The sequence below is a fragment of the Montipora capricornis genome, chromosome 13, assembly GCF_036669925.1.
Source record: "Montipora capricornis isolate CH-2021 chromosome 13, ASM3666992v2, whole genome shotgun sequence".
Taxonomy (NCBI): domain Eukaryota; kingdom Metazoa; phylum Cnidaria; class Anthozoa; order Scleractinia; family Acroporidae; genus Montipora; species Montipora capricornis.
This window is the reverse complement of record NC_090895.1, coordinates 3,950,780-3,972,745: the sequence shown is the minus strand read 5'-3', so window position 1 is coordinate 3,972,745 and position 21,966 is coordinate 3,950,780. Positions and strand designations below refer to the sequence as shown.

At 36.7% G+C, this 21,966-nt stretch overlaps 1 protein-coding gene across 1 annotated transcript in view; it reads right to left on the bottom strand.

The window, feature by feature from the left end:
• Positions 1 to 20,944, bottom strand: part of LOC138029742 (fibroblast growth factor receptor 2-like) — a 466,762-nt gene extending 445,818 nt beyond the window's left edge. Inside the window, exons 1-3 of the mRNA XM_068877518.1 lie at positions 20,475 to 20,944; positions 19,903 to 20,289; positions 15,511 to 15,753 (exon numbers count right to left, since the gene is read on the bottom strand). Coding sequence (XP_068733619.1) covers positions 15,511 to 15,753; positions 19,903 to 20,289; positions 20,475 to 20,535 — 691 coding nt within the window. The 5' untranslated portion in view covers positions 20,536 to 20,944. The remainder of the gene's footprint in view (positions 1 to 15,510; positions 15,754 to 19,902; positions 20,290 to 20,474) is intronic.
• Positions 20,945 to 21,966: the final 1,022 nt, after the last annotated feature.

Below are 21,966 nucleotides of genomic sequence, written 5' to 3'. Positions count from 1 at the left end.
AACCGTTTAAGGAATTGTTACGTGACAAATTTGTGATATCCGACAACTGTAATAGGACCGCGGTAAACTGTTCAAGCTTGAAGTTGTCGAGGAGTTAAGTCTTACATGCGTGTAATACTGAATAAATCCGCTTAACGCGTTTGGAGTTTGGACTTTATTCTGTCTTGTGCCAATTAATCTCTGTGGTTTTGGCGGCCACAATTTTGTTTGTTGCTCGTAGGCTTTCTCTTGGCCTGATTGAAGATCAATGTTCTTTGTCTTGTTTGTCCAAATTTTCATTCTACTGTCAGATTTTATCAAAGTACAACCGGTATGCCAGCGTAACGGTTCATTGCTTCTGATTTAAGGTGTTTGCAGGATACTGTTGCAGTCTCTTGGTATAAATCTTTTGGAATCCCAGACCATAGCAGGAGCTGATCAGCTCATGTGTTTCTGGTCATAGATGGATGCTGAGCATTTACTTGATCAGTAATGATCATATATCATTTTGTTCATTGATTCATTCATCACGAGAACACTTGAATCCACAAATGACCAGCTCCCAAAGACAGTGGCGTCATGGCTCAGTTGGTTAGAGTGTCACACCAGTATCACAAGGTCATGGGTTCAGACCCTGTTGACATCCTGAAATTTTCAGGCTTCTCTATGCAATTGCTAAGATTGCATTCATAACTGTGAGGATCATAACTTCACTTGAGTTTTTACTTAACAGCCTAAGAATGTTCTCTTGTTGGATGTACATTGTATTTCTGCAGAAAAAAGCAAATAAGAAAAGTTTAAGGACTTTTAACTTTTACGGAAGATGAATGTGAGTTTAACTCGAGTGTTTTTGGTTTTAAAGAAATTTACATAACAGACAACTGGGGACTTTTGAAACAACTATTTTTCAGCATGTCACATGCAAAGCGAACCAAGAAAAAAGAAATCAGAGTTCCTTTAGTAAGAGTCCTACCTACAATCCTCTGATAACTAATTGATTGAATATTCATCCTAACACCTACATGTAAAAGAGAAAAAGATATTTAATAACAAGAATCCAGATTTTATTTTTATAAATAAGTATTATTTTATTATTGTAAATAATGGTATTTAATGGTATTTCAATAATAATGGTAATAGTAATAATAACAATTATTATTATTATAATGATTATAATTATTATCATGATTCTTATCTTTATTTTTAAAGGAGAACTGAATGCAAAAAATAAGCATTTTTTATTTATGCTTTAAACCATTCACAATAATCTTTTCAACTTTTTTCTGGCATATTCATCATTTTTCCACATGAAAAAATGTTTTTATTCCAATTTTGGGCCATCAGCATTGCGGCTCAGACTGGAGGAGTCAGTGGTTATTTTTGCAGCTTATGTTGTATGATATGGGGAAGACATGCGAGAACGCCGCCTTATAGAAGCAGTATTTAGATTGATGTTTGTTGTTGATACTGAGTCCACGAAGAAACAGCAAAGAAACAGAAAATATCCACAGTAGTACTTGTGTTTACCTTGTTTCTCTTGATTGTGCAATCTCTGTTTCCCATATCATACGTCACAGCAGGAGGCTGATTTAGTTTTTTAGCCCGCACTTAAAATGTTGAAAAAGTGGGAAAAGCCCATCTCCGAATGTAATTTTTTCACAAAAAACAGGGAACAAGAAGAAATAACTCCACAAACTTAACTTTAGTTATGTTAAGCTTTCCAAAAAAAAAATGTTGGAGAAATTGTCGATTTTAACCTTCAGTTTTCCTTCAATGGTGGTTTGAACTGGTATGTTACATGAGAAGCATGCCTGTTATTTATAGTTATTGAAACTCTAGCCTCACAATATCTGAGTAAGGTGAAAAATAATAATATCTAAACTTACCTACTTGTGGTGCGGGACACAGACAGGGCGTGAGGCACCATATGGTGGTGCCTTGTAAAATGCTTGTCAGCAGACCTTTCAAGTCTCTCCTTCCGGCTATGGGAAATTCTAGCTTAGAAAAAAAGGTTGCCTCCTCAGGTGCTTAGGCGAGATTGGACATTCTTGTGGCAGATGAACCTGATCCATTTTGGTAAAGGAATTCATAGAATTTACCAACTTCTAGAAAAAAATTATCTTAATAATTTCAAATTAATTGACATATGATTATCTAAATCTCTGCTTACTAATCCAAAACAATTAATTATAAAATTGTGTAACATGGTTTTCTCTCCATTGGTTGTAGAGTCTTAAATTTAATTTGCTTTGCTTAATCCATATGATATCATATAATAATAACAATTATATAGATAAATGTTGATAATATTTATGAGGAAACCTACCAAAGATATGAAGGTGGTGCGCCAAGCTGTCTGCTTTTGAGGATACTATGGTAGATTAGGATTTTATGAATTTCCAGTTTTGTTCTAGCTGAACTTATGATTTCTTTGCGACATCTTTATGACACCTTTTTTTCAAAATCTCCAGAAAAATTCATCATTTTCATTGTAAAAGATCGTTGTATGAAAGTTTCATAATATCATTTTAGTTATAGCTAGTGTATGCATATTTTAACAGCATCATGGTTCCTGCCAAGACACATTTCTACATTGAAATTTTATATTTACAGTTATTGCTATAAATAAATTATATGCTTTGCATGACAATTAAAATAAATATAAATGTTTAAATACTGGTATCTTGGTTATATTTTATGGATATTTTAACGGCATCATGGTCAGAGTAGTAGACACTAATTACAGTATTCTCTATGATGTCAAATTTTGTTGATTTTAAGTAAATTTGATCAAGTATGTTTCCTGATGAGACAAAAGTTGCATTTTGTACAAACTGTGAATAACCTAGAGACGTCATTAAAGATTTTAATGGTCTAATGCTATCATCATTTAAGTAATTGATGTTGAAATCACCAAGAATGATGTCAAATGGATAAGTGCCAAGGATATTTCGTAGATGACTTACGTACTCTATTATATTTGAGTTGTTCTTTCGGTAAAGAAAAAGCACTGTAAACTTGGGACACATAGTTGTTGATCTATTCATAATTATTACAAATTTCATTGCATTTGCTTGTGGAAAGTATTCATGTTCCTTAGTTTCTATTGATCTTCTGGTACACAGTGCCAAACTCAAAAATCTATCAGTAGGATGATCTTGCCGGTAGAGAGTGAATGGTAAAAGATGAGATTTTATGTCAGTATCATTGCTATGAGGTACAAGTTGTGTTTCTGTCAATGCAATTAGATCACTATTCTTTATGTTTGCATCATACTTGATATCTACACTATGTTTTTTGAGTGATCGTATGTTTAAGAGACATATAGTGAGCGTTGCATTGTCCTTATATTTTTCATTAGTTCCTTTGCTTTTTGACATTTCTCGCAGTCTTTTGTATTCTTCATGTACCCGAGGATCTGCTTTCACATGTTTGCTGTTAATTTTTCCTAGAATATGAATACCATTTAAAGTGGTAGCTCGGCTCAGTGCAACATATACCTGACCATAATTGAATGATCTCTGTTTGACCAACTCAAAACTAATGACAAGACTGTTAAGTGACAATCCTTGTACTTTGTGGATGCTGACAGCATAAGCCAATGTCAAAGGGAATTGCATTCTCTGTATTTCGGGAGAAGAAGGCTTATTTGGATGTATTTTAATTTTTGCTAGGACAGTTTCTATGGGTACAACTCTATTCTGTCGCACAAAACTGTTAGTACTCTTTTGAATTAAACTGTTGCCAGCTTTGGCATCATCAAATTTTATATAGATAATGGTGGGTTTTTTATTATTTTGATTTACTTCAATTCTAACAACAGTTCCTAGTTGACCATTTATAAGTCTATCCGAAATATCAATGTTATTGGTTAACATAACTCTAGCAGTTTCCTTTATAGAAATATTAGCATCAAGTCCACCAGTTTCAGACCTGGGTCTAGCTAAAATTCTGTTAATAGCTTGTTGTGATACATTAACAGGGTACTGATCTGTGGCTTTAAGGTGGAACAACTGTGCAGGTATTTGGTGCAATTTCATTTCATTGTGTCGATTGACTGGATTATTTTCAGCCCAAATATGAAGAGCATCTGATGGGTAATTAACATCTGATAGATCAATAGATCTAGATTGGATGCACTTCATATCTTCTTCAGTTTGACTTGCCGTACGGAACCTATTCAAAAGTTCAGCAAATGGTTGCAATCATGCATGATTCTTCTGCCTCATTATATCAAAAAGCTCTATCATTGTGAATAGGTGCCATGGGTGGTACAGGTTAAACACATCATTTTTGTAATTTGCAAAGACAGGTTTACTGCGTATTGGTGGAAGTTGATACATGTCACCAGTAGCAAGAATGCTAATGCCTGCAAACAGGTGTACATTTGATGTGCCAAAAATTTCTTTTAGTCTTTGGTGGATATGTAGCAAAGTAGTGTTAGCAACCATAGAGATTTCATCTATTATGATTAACTTGAGGTCAGCTAGTAACATTCTCATCTGTGTTTTCTTTTCGTCACACATTGCACGTAAATTATCACCTGTTTCTTTGGGAATTGCTAATGCAGTGTTTATTGTTGTCCCATCTATGTTAATAGCAGCAACCCCAGTAGGTGCCATTAAAAGAACTGTAGGTAATTCAGGATTCATAGGAGGATGTCTAAAAGTCTTTGTGACAGTGTGGTAGATTGTTTGGATCAAGTGACTTTTACCAGCACCTGCTCCACCAGTTATAAATAAATATATTGGTTTTACTTCTTCGGGTTTTAGACTATTCATGTTTTTCACTTTACTTCTACACCAGGCAAGAATTATATCATAAGCATAGCGCTGTCTTTTGTTCAATGATCTAACACATTCCCGTAGCTCATCATCACTTATTTCTGTTGGCTGGTTGTACATTGTTATTCCTACGTTTGAATTATTCTCACTTTCTGATGATGAAACAAGATGTGTAGGTAATTGTTCATTAAACGACTCGTTTGGTGCTGAATCATCTTGCTCTTCAGATTGTAAATCTGCATTTTCTTGGTCATTCATAGAATCATAGCTGTAGTGGATGGTTTTGCCCTGGTTATTTCTAACAAATTCAAGTGCTTCTGTAACAGCATCAGCATCAGGCTCAAAATTCTCTCTGTTTCGTTCCACTACAGCTTGTACCTTATGCTCATAGAATTTCGAAGCATATGTTTGATCACTTCCTAGAAGACTTCTTTCATCTCTCCATGGGAAGTACAGGATCAGGAGATGATGAAAATACAGTTCAGGTTCTTTTGTTTTGTTTGGCTTGTGATATCTTATAACAGCTTTGACTTTTCTACACTTCATAACTTCATTTGTGTTCATTAGTGTTATTTTGTTGGGAAGAAATGTATCAGGATCACAATTGTGGTGTAATTCAATGGCATCGTCAGTTAAAACCTCAGGTTGAGCATCACCTTTTTCTTGGCAGTCCTTTCTGTATTCTTTATAATAGTATGCAGCAAACTCTGCCAGACTTAGCCTATCTACAGAGGGAATACACTGTGGTCTTAAAGTGTATCGCTCAATAATATTAGATTTAAAGATGTCAGTACTTTCATTATCCAGTTCATCAAGTTCTTCTGCTGATTTTGCAATACGTACCCTTTTTTCTTGTGGGTCAGTACTAACAAAAACTGTTGCAGGAAATATTTTTCGTAACCATAGTTCAGGCATGCATCTGTAAACACATTCTTGTGAACTAACTTCTCTGGTAGAAAGGAAAGCAGCACCAATTCTCTTTAAGCTATCCCTGACACTCAAGTTTTCTTTCTTAGCTTCCTTTGCAGCATTCATAATTGCCTGTGAACATTCAGTCTCATCCTTGGTAAAATACGAGCACACATAAGTTATGCACTTGTAGTGGTTAAATAGAGGTTGCAAGTCAACATTCGCTCTAAACCCCTTAATGCCGGCAATAAAATAATTATTAATGAAACAGCTGTCTGTTGGTCTTCTTAGGTGCAGCGCATAGTCTGAGTCAGGTGAAACGGATAAAGCCCAGTAATATTGTTCTTCAGTTATGTTCACAGATTTGAAAATATCAGTTTCTGTTAAGGTAGGATCATAGTTTGCCTTACTGGGATTTAACACCTCATCTATTTTTTCTTTAACTAGTCTAAGGATTTCTTTTTGTCTGTCTATCGTACTTGTCTTTGCTTCTGGATCTAAATCATCAGAAAGAGGTTCAGCCACAATAGTTTTGTTAGTAAAGAAGTGCCCAAAATTAAATCTACATTTCATGTTTTTGTATTTTCTACAGGTCTTTGAATGACTATGCTTTTGATAGGTTTTTACAATCTCATGTAACTCAGGGTCTTGACTTTGATCAGGAAGGCATGCCTGCACATGTTCATCTATGAAATAGATATATGCTTCCTTCGTATCATGTGTTAGTTTAGGGCAATCTGATGTCCATATTAACGCATGTAAATGAGGTGAGCCTCTCATCTGAAACTCAATGCGGAGTGCATAGTATACTATTTTACCAATTGGGTTTGTATTACTTAGCAGAATTTCAGTGAAGAATGTTTCAACTCTATATTGAAAGTGCTTAGCAACAACAACAGGATTTACATTGAGCATTGAACATCTTTCATTATAAGACAAAGCATCAACTTGTTCATTCGTGAGATTTTTGCCTTGTGTTCTTGCAATAATCTGAAAAAGTTCAGGCCACCTAAGGTCAGCACAGGATAATGTCATAAACCACGTTGGTATCCCAAGCTGTTTTACCATAGCTACTACTTCATACATAAATTTTTGCCAATAAGGTGGTGTTCCTGGAATTTGTCTCAAAAATAAATAAGCCTGATTTTGACAAATGAGATTTTGTAAACTGTGCATATTATTTGATCTTACTTGAGAAGCAGTAATGGGCTGCCCATGCATTTTTTTCAAAGCAATATTGATGCTATCTGATACTTTCTTCTGTTCTATGATGAACTGAGCAAAGAAGAGATATTCAGGATTGGTAGCAAATCTACCACTATGATGTAAAAGTCTTGCATTGAAGTACTTAACTGGTGACAACGTTATTTTTCGGTTGACGGAGTACCCATACTTTCCTTTTGGAAACAAAACAGGAAATGCTAGTTCTTCACATTGTTTGTCTGCCATGAAGGAAACTGGATGTTTACTTTCTCCAGGAGCAATAGCATACACTTCGTTTCCTTGAGACGATACATCATTTTGCTCAACACTTACAGGATAATCAGGTATTACAGACTGTAAGCAAGTCTCACTTGTTGGTGCTCGAAATTCATTTAAAGGATCATCATTTTCTTCATCTGCAAATGTGCTGTCTTTCCTACTATTTTTATTGTTTGATAAACTGTCATCACTTATGCCAGATCCACTGGAGTGGTTGTCATTATTCAAAATTGAATCTTCTAAACTAACATCATTTTGCTGTAATACTGTAAGATGCCTATCTATTTTGTTCATATCTATACATATATTATCATACAAAGGATTATTCATTTTGAGCCACATCAGAGCATTTAATATCAGTTGAGGTCGCACAGCTTGAAAATAAACATGGCCCCTAAACTCCATCTTTCTCTTCAGTTTCAACAGGATTATACCTGACCTTTCAGGAGGACGTGGCAATGTTCTACATGTTTGATCACATTCAACTGGTACATTGCATATTGCTCCTTTAATCTTCCTCTGTTGGCCTTTAGGCATTACCACTATCTTTTCAAAAACTATCCTCTGTGCTATTAATATTTGTTCAAGTTTTTCTAGTACTGAGAGTTCTGGTGGTGTTTCATCAACTTCCAGTTTATTACATACAGCTTGACATGGTTTTTGTCCTTTTGAAACTTTCGCATGGCATGTTCTACAAATGTATTGTTTGTCATCAAATGACTTTATCTCAGTGAAAAGATGGAGTACACTATATTTATTCTCTTTAAGTAACATAACTGTTTTTCTATATAGTATTCTATGACAAACTGAACATATGTAATATGGCCCCTCTGTGATCTTATTCTGAAATACTGAAATGTAGTGATCCAAACTATGCTGAACATTTTTTTTCCTAGAATTTTTTGCTGCATCACTTATACGCTTAATTACTTTTTGCTTTTTTATTGGATCCATTCTGCAATATTCCTCTTTTCTATTGTTCAAGTGTTGTGCCTTAACCAGTGGTTCCATTGCATTATACTTCCGCTTTTTATTTTTAGTTATCAGATCTTTTTTTACAGGATCTAGTTTATACCACTCTGCTCTGTCAAACAAGAGTTTTTCCTTTACTGCAGGATCTAGTGATTTATACCACTCTGCTCTTTGAGACAACACTTTTTCTTTTTCTGCAGGATCTAGTGATCTGTACTTCTGTACTTTTTCTGACAAAAGTTTTTCTTTTTCTGTACAATCTAATGATTTGTACCACTCTGCTCTCTCAGACAAGAGTTTTTCTTTTTCTGCAGAATCTAATGATTTGTACCATTCTGCTTTGTTAATTAAGTATTTTCGTTTGGCACTAGGTTCCATTTTTGCATAATCTTCTCTTCGCTTCTCAGCAAGTGATCTTTTGTGCAGATTAGATTTGTGCTTCCTTAATACCTTTTCTTTTAAAGTTCTTGGCAAATTACTGTAACAGTTTAGAAATCTGATAATGTATGCTACCTTTGAATCATTAATTGTATTAATTTTTTTAACAGTATGAGCAAAAGCTTGAAGGAGGAGGTTATTGTCATTGACAGTTTGAAATTCATCTAGTGTTCCGTCACTATCGAATATTGCTAAGTAGTACTTAGTACTTTTACCCTTAGAATTGTGCTGAAATATACAACTTACACAGTAATTTGAGAAACATATCATAAATCCAGTATTGCCACTTGTGTTATTCAAAATAAAGTTTTCGAGGAGCAGTTTGCTACTGCTGGATGCACAACTAAATATGCCTTCTTTCTGTGTTGTAAAGACAATATCAACAGTTGTATCATATATTTGAAGTCTATTTGGAAGGTTGCTTAAACAGCAATTTTCATCAGGACACGCAAATTGTTTCTGATAAAACTCATTTCCATGGTCAATAATTGCATCTAGAGTTTGTGAATTCCAGTAAGTGCATGCCTTAATCACTGAAAAACAAATGCAATAAAATGATAAAGCACAACATCTTTTTATGAAAGACTCGTCATCATTCCTTACTAAAATATGCACCATTGCTCCATCATCATCAGCAAGTTCTGATTGAGTGGTTTCACTGTACTCATTGACTGGGTGATTCTTCTCCTTTTCTAGTCTTGTTATTTCAACACCAATCAACTCAAACAAAGTATTTGAATTTTCATACAGAATTTGCAAATAACATATGACATCATGTATACTTTGTGCTTCTAATAACACACATGTTCCTTGAGAATGAGGCATACCTAACGCATCTCTAGCATGTGAATCAAATATTTTAAATTTACCATCTGGAGTACAGTACATAGAAACAGTACTACACTCAATTGTTAAAAGAAACGATTGGTAGTTTTGTCTTACTAATGTCAGCAAAGCATCAACCAAAGGCATACAGAAACTTAAATCATGTATAATGGATCTGCCATTTACAGTACCACTATAACTTGAACTGTACTGAAGCTGATAATCTGTATTAAACACATTCAGCACTTCCGGCAACTCAGTCAATAACAGGAAAGTTTGTCTGGACAGTCTAGATAATCCAGAATACAATTCATTACCAATGTTCATAATGTTAACCAAATCCATTGATGAGCTAATACTTCTCCTGTAATTATAAATCAGTGAAGTAAGAGACATTGCTACACACTGAGTACCTGCACTTTCGCCAAACACTTCCACATTGCCTTGACTATAAGGCGCTTGAATAGTTCTGGTATGATCAATGGGCCCAGGGTTTTTCTCTATATCATTAGACAGCTTGAACTCTGTATGATTCATTCTATGGTCAACGTCCTTATAAACAGATTTTACAGAAGTGTAGTTACACTTAACTTTCACTCTTCGGCCACTAGTTCTAGGTTTTTTCCTTTGATGTGCTGTACACCATTTCCTTTCCGTACTCCTCTTCTTGGCAGCAGACCTTGGTCTTACAAACATATAGTCTAACTTACGATAAAGTACACTCAACTTGGTAAATAAATGCATGGCAGAAGATTTCGGTACGTTCTTTTTAATATATTTTCGAACAAATTTCCTGAAATGTCTGCTCTTATGCAAGGCTCGTGATAACTGCTTCACTGGAATTCTGCTTGGTTCTCGATCCCTTTGGTGACGCCTTCTTACAGATTTACAATAAACAAACTTAGCATAACGAGATCGAAATTGCAAGTCATCTACTGATTCTTTATTATCAAGATCCACAATAACACATGGCTGAGCCTCATTCTCAAATATGTTCTCCTGCAAGGCTCCTTTTAGCTGTTTCGCTGAAACACTGCTTACTTCTCCATCCCTGAGAACAACATGGCGACATCCTTTTAAACATTTACAATAATTCAACTTAGCACAACAAGATTGAAGTTACCAGTCTTTTATTGATTATTTATTCTCGACATTCACAACAACAGATACCGATGATTCTTTCTCAAATTGGCCACAGTCATTGCAAGCATTCACAATAGCTTCATTCAAGCACAAAACGCTACACCAAGTATGGTAAAAAATGCTAACAACAGCACTAGTGAGGATAATTGCAAACGATACAAGTAATTGCACATAAAATAGCGTTACAGCTCCAAATACAAAGGGATTCAGTAACAGCAGAAAACAAAAAGCCATGATAATACAAATAGACAGAAAATTCACCTTTTCCAGAAATTTAACTAAATGCATCCGGCTAGGCGTACATCTCTGCGACTCGATACCGCTAGCACTAACTTTAAGATCAGGAACTTTCTTCTTCAGGAAACTTTCACAGTTCTGTGCTTCTCTCCTTTGGCATTTGATTTCAGTGCAGTTCATATCATGATTTTCACATATTTGTTCATTTAGTACACATTTGTTCTCAACATATAAACTTTCTTTCAGTTTGCGGACCAACCCCGGCCAAAACAATCGCTCAACAGCATCTTTTAGTGTGGGTCTACCGCAAACGGCGTGTGCATAAGTGAGTTGTTTGAGCGTTCCGAGGAAGAAGCTTAATACAACAAAAAGCAATATGCTCACAAACGACATACTGTCATGGGCTACACACTTCGCAACAACTTGATCGCGAAAACAAATGATATTTGGTATGATCACAGTCAATCATATGGTTTTGCCTGTCAATAAAAGGCATTATTATACTTAGGATCGAAATTCTCCAATCACAATTAGCTATTTTAACAACTTGTTTCCTCAGAAGGACGTCTCTGAAGCTGCCCAATCAAAACATGACGACTTCCATCCACTTAGTGCTATAAATTCACACAAACCACCAACGCTAGGTTTCCTTCGTTTATTTCAGGAGGGGTTAGATGATATCTGTCTATCGTTAGAATCTCTCGACTCCTGTCTCGTGTTGCTATCGCACACCCACTAAAATTCGCACATTCCTGGTCGTTTTATTCCTACTCGTTTAGAACCAAACAACTACCTCCTAAATGTCAACACCAGTAAATGATCACGCAAACGAAGCCAATGGCGAGAAATAATATTTCAACTGAATAGCTTGAAATAAAATTTGCGCGAAATCTCTCTCTTTAAAAAAGTTAAAGAAATATAAGGGCCGTTTATACGAGAGAAAGTAACACGCGAACAGCCCATATAAATGGTACAAAATCTACGTTCACAGCTTTCTCAAGCCCCGGCTTATCCTGGCCTGGGAGTTTATACTCGTATAAATAGTTCCTTTCGTGTATTATGTACGCCTCGTCCAGAGTAAGCCGCGGCTTATTTTCTCTCGTATAAACGACCCTATTGTAGTTTTCTCAAGTTAACAATAACTTCATTTTACGCAAGAGTGACTATACTGAAATCTTTTTCTGACCTTAATTAAAAACAATCGCCAGCTGTAATCATTTGCCAGAACGATCACGCCTACAAATTCCTGTCATCTTTATTTAATGCGTATTAAATTTCAACTCACTTATGCAAATTAGTTAAACTCGAATACTACACAGCACAATGAATCACAACAGTTGAAACATCTCACAAAAACCTTTTCCAGCATGAAATTTATTGAAACTAACAAAATATTTGCCATTGGAGACAAAAAACCCCTTCTATTCCAATTCCGTGCGTGCAAACAAGAAACAATCCGTCTCACAAACCATACAATATCCAAATAAATATATTCTTCAGTTCAAGATTGAACTCTTTCCTAAAGAACCTTTTCCAAAGCACAAAATAGACAACAAGCTTTCTTTCTAATAATTCTTCACTGTCACATTTTCAATTATTTTTTTACCTGAAAACTGTACAGCTTGACTGCAAATTAAATGCAAATTGCCAGACAAATGCGATGCCACTTCCGTAAACACTGTGATACATTCAAGACATTCGATTCCTTTTACACCCATACTCAATTTCCCACTTGCTGTCAGTGTTCCACATACCAGTACAGTTTATGATTAGAAACAACACACACTTTCTCATATCCAACCGCAATTGTTCTCGAAGACCATCCATCGTCGCTTTTAAGATTCCAGATATTTATTTTCCCCGCCTGTTTCGTTATTCCAATTGACGTTCCATTCTTGATCTCATAAAGGTATATTTTTTCCACTAAAACGCCATCCCCGTTACCACGACTTTCGACGCCATTGCTGGTTAAATAATTAAACGTTCATCTGTGTGCACCAAGGAAATCTACGTATTCCCCCAGCCCCCTCCAACCTAACAAAATACACAGACAAGACTCTATGCAAAAAGCCATTACTTAGCAGGGTAGTGACAGGCAAGACTTTTACCGACACGGAAAAAAATAAAAAAAACACGAAACTAAACACAGATTCCAACTGGTTTGCCATAGGCAACCCAGTAATAAGTATGCAGACGCATACTAAAAATGGCGGATGCTATGACAAACAAGTATTTCGACGTACATGTAATAACATTGAAATGTTGGTGAAAGTAAGTTAAATTCATTATGTGAAAAGCGCATACAACATTTTGGCAGCGTTTCCTCCAGGATTTGAGACTTTTTGAAAAATGGTGTAAGCACTTGGAAATTAAAGCCAAGTTTTACTGAATTATTCTGTTTTGATGTTAGAAAACTACCACAAAACTTGGCGCAATCAGTTTCCATATTAGGCCACACGTTATATGAGCTAATAACCGAGATTAAGTGAACCAATGAGAATGCTAGAAACGCAATATCCGAGGTTGAAAGTTTAATAACAAGTATTAGTATCACCCAACTAGTAGACTGATGCAAATCCTGCATTTTGATTGGCTACGCTACTAGAGGATCATTATTAATAGTACACGAGTAGCGAAAAGTGTGACGCTTTCTTTCGTTTTATTCCCAAATAAATATATCTTAACTTGCATTTGCTAACGTTATTATTGCCTTTTCTGTCCGACTAGTTGGGTGATACTAAAACAATTAGACCATTCGCCCTCGAGGGTCAATTGAACCGTAGCCCACAAAGGCTACGCGTCTAATTGTTAACTATTCATCTCTGAGCAAACGGATAAAGAACAGAATGGCTTCCCGTTTCGCTCGGCATCGGTTACCGTAAAGCAAGTTTTATCAATAATTTCGACTGATTAATCCGACCCAAATATCCCGACAGTACTAGTGATCATCTGTACGAAGACTTCAAGTAAGGTTTCGAGTTTACCAAAGGGTTACTCAAATCTATAAAGATTAAGAATGCTCTATTTGCTTCAGGGGATGTCGACAAATACAAAATCTATAGAAACAAAATAACCTTGATTCGACACGGTAAGAAGCTTTATTACCACACATACTTCTTACAGCATATGAACGATATGAAGAAAACATGGTCTGGAATAAACGAGATAATGGGCCAAAATACTGACTACTACTCAAACTTCTTTGAGGTAGACAAGCTTGTTACTAAGACATTGAAAGAAGTAATTGAAAAGCTCAAGCCTCATATGACCAGGCATGGAATTCCGGACAACATAGTAAGCGACAATGACCCCCAGTTCAGCTCACAGGAGTTTAAGAAGTTCAAAGATTTGTATGAGTTTGATCATGTCACAAGCTCCCCCACCTACCTGCAGTCAAACGGAAAGGCGGAAAACACGGTAAAGACTGCGCAGGGAGTCATGCTTAAGGCCTTAGAGGCTGGCAGTGACCCCTACTTGGGATTCCTTGACTTCCGCAACACCCCCACAGAAGGACTAGGAACATCTCCAGCTCAGCGTCTCCCTGGCCAACGTACCAAAACACTCCTGCCTACCGCTGGCAGACTACTAAAACAACCCTTCTATTACAACAAGGGCACTAAAGAACTCCGGCCACTTGAACCAGGGAGCACTGTTCGTGTCCATCCACCCAAGTATAGTCACCAATGGACCCAAGCAACGGTTGACAAACAAGTTGGTGTACATTCATACCAAGTAATTAGTGACGATAGAAGGGTGTATCGCAGGAACCGCCAACACCAGCCTCTCACAGCTGAAGTTCCAAAACAATCATCTCCTGACATTGAGGTATCTAGCTCCGATCCTGGTCCTCTGCCCTTGACCAAAGTTGAACAGGTACCACAAGTAGCTGAATCAATGCCCCAAGAGGTGGTCAGGCCACAAGCAGAACCATGCCCTCCAGCGGACAACATATCAAATCCCGAAAGATGTAGCACCCTGGGAAGAGTCCTACGAAGACCAGCATACCTAAGCGACTATGCATGCTGACACTTTTCCTATACTGTTCATGTCCTCCGAACAATCACTCTAGGAAACAATTTACGTTTCCCTTTCTTTATTCTCTCTTCCTTCGAACAACGAAGGGAGATGTAACGATGTTAATTGATGCATGTTGAGTTAATTCAAAAGACATACAGTTTAGTTTACATCCGGGATCCCACCTGTGTTCTTGTTCTTCGCTTGATGTACACTTGGTTTACAATAAATTATTATTAAAACGTTGTGTTTAAGTGCTTTGGTGTTTCGTTGTCCACCTTAGCGACTACGTTACACTCCCCACAGGGGCTTTTCAGGGCCAATGCAGTTTAACCATGAGATTATGAATAAGGTGTAGAACTAAATGTTTGGATTGACCCCAATAAATAATTATTATTATAATGCATCCTGATTTCAATTAACATCACAAAGTGTTCTCCAAATGCTGCTCCTCAAGTAAAGATAAACAGCTGCATTCACCCAGTGACCCTAAGCTAAAAATAACACTAACCTTTACCGTCACCTCATTGTTGGAAATAGACATAAAAGGACATTTCATGTTGGATGTCAAAATTATGTTTACAGCAGTAAGTAGGGTCAATTACAGACATAAGTGAATGTTTGTGGTGCATCATACATTTGTAAGTCAATGAAGAGACTTTGAACACTTAAACTTGCTTGAAATGCACTGTATGTAATGCAAAGCTCAAAAAACTCTGTCACTCACACAGAACAATGATAGAGACATCTTCAGTCAGAGGAGTTCCAACACCATTAGCAGCAGTGCACCTGTAGTCAGCTGCATCCGGTCTACCAGTGATCTTCAAAGGCATGGTGACTTCAATATTATCAGAGAGTCTTGTCCAGGTAATTGTTGGTTCTGGTTTACCATTAGCTGAACAGTTCAAAGTCAAGTTAGCAGGTGCTGTTATGTTTAGGTCGCTTGAGGCACTGATATTGCTCGGAGGATCTACAAAATAAAATCATTAGAGCCTTAAAATAAGACTCTTGAAAGCAAGAAAACCAAGCCAGTAAAGCAAAAAAACTGTTGGAATGCTCTTTCATTCTAATCAAAATATGTAAATAAGAACATGTACATGTAGTTTGACATGCAGTTAGAGATAACTGAAAGAATGCCCTCTTCAGTTTTGATGTATCTCTTTTTCTTTCAGAGATATTAGAGCTTTTGTGCTATGCAAATTACCAAATTGATGACATCATCAGTGGTTCCATGAAAGATGGATCACTAAATCAAACATAATCACTGGAGGATAACAGTGATGATATTAAAACTTGGCAACCCTTAAGAAAGGTGCAAGACGGTGTAGAGCATGACATAACCATTGCAACACTTTTGGCTCCAGTCCCTTCTTGTAGTATCTCTGAGATCACGAAAGACAGACAGACGTCCTGCTCATAACACACATGGAGCTCATGTTGCTGTAAGGTCTCCTTAACAACTCATTAACAGTGAATGATGTTTGGTTAAGACAGAAAGTGGGAGCACCAGTTTAGCACAAACTTGATCTGGAAGCAATTGTTGCCATGGCAACTGTAAAATGTCATTTTATGCATTGACTCATGTACACTACCGGTGTCAAGTTTGATTTTTTTGCCTTTGGAACCCCTGATGACCTCATCAGTTTTTACTCAAACACTTTTAAATAATATCTCTGGAACGATAAGAGATAATTAGTTCAAAATAATATGAAAACACCACGTTTCTTTTCTTCAAAAAGTCTTTCAAATACACTTTGGTGATTTCTTATTTCATAGGCACTTCAATAGATTAGTTTTGGAATACCACAAGAAATCAGTTTATTTATAAAATGTTCCTTGCAATGCAATCATCATGCATAATATTAATTATCTTTCTTTACCCAGCTTGGTGTAGCTAGTATCCCTGAGCATTTACAGTACCCTACCAACCATGATATACACTGTATATGTACCACAGAGGACCTTTGCAAATACATGTACATGTAGTGTGTGCATGGTTCTTTTATGTCCACAGGGTTATGAACAATGAAGGGTTGTGAGACAGGGCCTACAGTTTATTAATCATGCATGCAAGTGACTTTTTATCAAGACTTCCAAACTGAACTTCAAGTACCAATATCTTAAATAATTATGTTTCTTCTGCCAAACATGGTTTGTACAACTTAAGGCAAACGAAATTCAAGGACTTTTCAAGGACTTTTCAAGGACAAATTACAGTTTTCAAGGACTAACATTTATTCAATAAACTGACATTCTTGGTCCCACTCACCAGCCACGGTTGGTCACATTATTTTATACTGTAATATTTTGTAATAACACTTCTTAAAAGGACAGCAGTCACTGGCCATGACTTGAAGTTGCATCTGGGTGTAGAAATAGTATTTGAAGATAGAAAAATCATATTGTTTATAAAAATGTTACTAAGATGATGATGTTTTTAATAGCAGCCTTCTTCTTCCTTCTTTGGCTGCCTTTCTGAGCGTTATTCGCTTCCGTACGACTGAAACCCGATTCTGCATGACCTTAGATCACAACTTGAAGTAACTTCTTTGGATAAAAATGTACCGACCAGCGCAGACTGAGTTAAACTTGAAGTTGTACAAGTGTTCCTTTTATGTTTATCGCCAATCATGTGAGACTTTTGAGTGCTTTCTCCCATGCACACACATGCACACATAGCCTTGCGTTTGTCGCCTTTAAATTCTGTTACCCAGCTACAGTTTGGATCGCTTAACCATTTAAATTGAAAACGAAGAGAGAAACCAAACTATTTACACGGTGCAAAACACGTGGCGGACAACCAACAGCTTGGTGCAATGAGGTGAAGATGCAGTTTCGTTTCATGTACGCCTTTGCGTTTTTTTCCTAGAATTTTCTCACCGCAATTGCTTATGGCTTGTTATTAGTCATACATGTAAATGCCCAAATTTTCGTTGGCAAAATAATTTAATTTCTCAGAAAATGATGTGGCATAAACAAATTTGTGAATTTCAAGGATTTTTCAAGACCTAATAAAGAAATCAAGTACTTTTCAAGGACCTCAAACGAATTCAAGGACTTTTCAAGATGGGTACTAAAATTCAACACCTTTTCAAGATTGTGCGAACCATGGCCAAATGACATCATGATTTACGCGGAAAGTTAATATTTTAGGTACAAGAAATGTACTCCGCTGCAATGCAAAAATATCGAGAATTATTTTTGTAATTGTTTACATTTCTGTTTTGTTCAGGTCTCGACAAACTGTGCGCCAGCGAGCCATGTGAGTCTCTCATTTAAGTCTAAGCACCAGCCTGTTTCAAATAGCACTGGTAAACAGTATTTTAAAGTCTAAGCACCCATTTTTAAACGGTTAGTTTTCAATAACTGTGCGACTCGCATGTTGACTTGCATGGCTCGCATGGCTCGCACATTGCCCACACTTTTCTGTTTTTTTTTTTCCTTCAAATGCATACAGTGTCACTTTCATTGAAATGCATGTACATCTTGACGGACGGTTTAAAAGGTAGTAGAGCAAAAATATGACAAAATTCCAAAGAATTTCAAACCAAATCAGTATACACAAAATTGCTAAAAAACGAAACTGAGTGAGCATTAATTGTGCGGTATCAAAGAATTATCAATGATAAAAATTGAGAGATTGTACCTTCTAGCAAAATTTGTTATTGGGCAAAGGAATGGCCACAGGCTTGATGCACCACAGGGAGCCCACACAATCTGTTAGTGTAACCGTTTGTAATTTTATTATAAATGTTGAATTCACCGTTTGCTTCTTCTGTAGCAATACATTGATAAGTGCACCTGTAGTGTATGGCCTAACGCTAAATAAACACTGTATTGCATCACGTGCGGTGTACTTAAGTGTCGTTCCTTTGCTTTAGAAGTGGTATTTTGCACGATTTGGAAAATTTTGAATTCACTGTTTACTGTGCCTCACAATAGAAGGACATGGGTGGAACCTATTTCTTTTTGCTGGAACGGAGGGCAATTTTTTCCCAGAAAATCGCAACGCACCGCTTTGAAACTTCGCAGGAAAATGGCCTAAAGATTCACGCTTCTTCTCATACTTCTCAATTGAAAATTCATCCAAACGGCCTGGAGCAAGCGCTTAAAGAAAATCAAAATCCCTTCCGAGCGGTCAACATTCGTAGCACTTTTGATGTTTTCACGTGTGCCAGCCTACTGATTGCCTCTTATGTTTCTGATTAATTGGACCCTGTTTGAGGCTGAACTTGGCTGGCACGTGAGAAAAGTGTTACACATCTCGACGGTACAGAAGGTATGAGATATAGCTTTTTTCGAGGGCTACATGTAGCTCTGGGCCATTTGGAAGAATTTTTGAGCGAGAAGTACCAGAAGAAGCGTGAATCTTTCGGCCGTTCTCCTGCAAAGTTTCAAAGTGGAGCAATGCGATATTCCCAGGAAAAATCGTCCAGTGCTGGAGCCATTCAAAAAATTAGCTTCCACCATTGTCCTTCTATTGAGAGGCACAGTAAACAGCGAACTCGAGATCTTCAAAATCGTTCAAAATACCACTTCTGAGGCGAAAGAATGACAATACACCACAGGTAAGGTAATTAATACAACGTTTAATTATTTAGCATTTGTCCATGCATATAATTATCGATATATCACTACCGAAGAAGCAAACAGTAAACGTAAATAAAGAGTTTTGTCAAGGTTGCTGCCTATTAAACTTACAGTCCCCTGGTCACCTGGGGCAGCTTATTTGCGAGCGCCGGTGACCAAATTTCTGTACTTGTAAGTTGCCCAAACGGGCCCCTTACATGATTCATTCTCACTTTCTTGTAAATACAATCCCAGCTGAAATTACTTAAAATACAATTCTGGGCTCTTGACTCGGGCTACTAACTTTTAATGATTGTTGGAAGCCCTAAAGACTCCTGGAAAATTTTATTAGGCAGCAGCCCTGATTTTAAGTAATTACAGAAAGATATCATTTATTCATAAATGTTAAAATGAGAAGCATTATAAAAAAACGTTTTCAAACCAGAAACAAAATTTAATAAACCACAAAATAATTTTGTAATTATCAAAGTAGGCAATGTAGTTTAAATATACAAGCTGTCGAGGCAGTAAAGTAACATGACACACTTACCAAGAACTGTCAAATTCATCGCTAGCTCAGCAAGGACATTGCCACCACTGTCTACATACCGAATCTTGTATTGTCCTTCATCATCTTCCCTCACATTATTAATATGCAAAGTAACTGAGTCTGTCTTATTATTTTTATCAATCACAATATGTGGAGATAATGGCTCTTGGTAGGAAAGAAGAGGGTCAAGGACAGAAATGAATGCTTTTGAAGCAATCTGATCAAACATCAGCAATGAAGAATTGAACTTCAACCACTGAATCAAGAAAAAATTCTGACTCTTGGCCTGTTCATCAGTGGTGAGGGCATAATTCCATGTAAGCACCACATTATTTCCCTTCCTTGCTTCTGTTGGGTTGTTAGGCTGTCCTGTCCATGTCAGCGAGTCTGCAACATGGATTTCCCCAGTAAGTAAATATGCATAAAATATAATCATTAATTGCACATACTACGCCCCTCTCGTTTTGATCACAGGCATCAAAAATACAGTAAGACAACGAGTGAAAAAAATTAAAACTGGGTAGATAGATTACATGTAGTTTTTATAAGTGAGCAAAACATTACAAACTCACAGTGCACCCTATAATGGCCCACAAATACCACTACTAAAGACAATTTATCCGAATGTTCCATCACACAAAAAAAATCACGGTCCAAAAGGAAATTTGCTGACAGAAAAAAGGCAAGCAAAAAGAACTTGTTCCTGGCATAAAAGAAGAATCTCTAGATTGAAATGTAAATTGCTTTGTAAGATGCATTCAACACTCCATTTTTACTTGATCCAACATATTGTTCTACCATTTCATGCTGTCATGCAATGATGTCACTCAAACATTTTTCATTCCATTGAGTGTTGGATAGAGTAACTTGCTTTTGATCAAACATAAATTACACCCAACAATTCTGCTTGATGCAACAATCACAACAATGTTGCAGTGTTTGGCTGCTCTTCCAACAAAGTTGTGTCCTGAATCAAATAACATTGCACTGCTAGCTAATCACAAATCACTACATGTACCTTATTTTCAAGATGGTGGACAATTAAGAACCAAGAGACTTAAGACTAAATCCAGGAATCGTTTCGAACATGGCACTTTTCACGACATCACAAGAGTGACAGCTTCAAAATTTTAATTTACAAAAATTATCGTTTCGCTGAATTATAAAATATTAATATTAAATATTAAGAAGATCTACAATGTACACCTTGTCCTTTACTTTTTACCCACGTTATCAGCTTATGAAGCTTATATTCAGCCAGATTGATTCCCTCATATACTTTTAGTTAATACTGTAAAAGGTGCCCTGGGGCTAAATGCAGGAATCAATCTTATTGCAAGAGATAGTACTGCTGATCTTGCTCCTGAGATCATGTGCAAACATCACTGGGCCTGACCAAATGCTCGCAACATTTCAACCTAACATCTTGCAACATTGTTGGGCACAACATGTTGCGTACGTTTGGCCACCCTGTTGCGATATGTTGCGTGCGTTTGGCCAGTGCATTCAACACATGTTGCAACATCATGCAACAATGTTGCGTTGAAATGTTGCGAGTGTTTGGTCAGGCCTTTAGCCGTGGCTCTCCCGCAATGCTGATGGGTCAATCAAGTCTGGAGGCGGAGCTGTGGAAAAAGCATGTAAAATTTGAATGTAGATTACATTCACCTCTAAAGCAGCTAGCTTGCTGTGCTTACAATTTCAAATTTGGCTAAAATACTACAGTAACTGGTCTTAGCCAATCACATACGTGTATACATGTATAACTTATAATGATCAAATTTTTATCGCTTTCAAGAATTTTTAGGTTTATCCCATAGAATTCCAGGAAAGACTAACAACGCCGTTTACCGTTTGGAAATATCTGCATTGGTTCTAGAGAAATTAATTTTAGGCTTGAAAAATGTGTAAAATGTGCAATGAGATGACAGATGACATCATTCACTCAACCCAATATATTGTTCCTCAAGTATATACATACAGCTATCTCGGCCAATTTGCAGCAGGGACCATTGAAACGCAGTATGCTAATAGTTCTACCGTCAGGCAACACACCTACAGCTA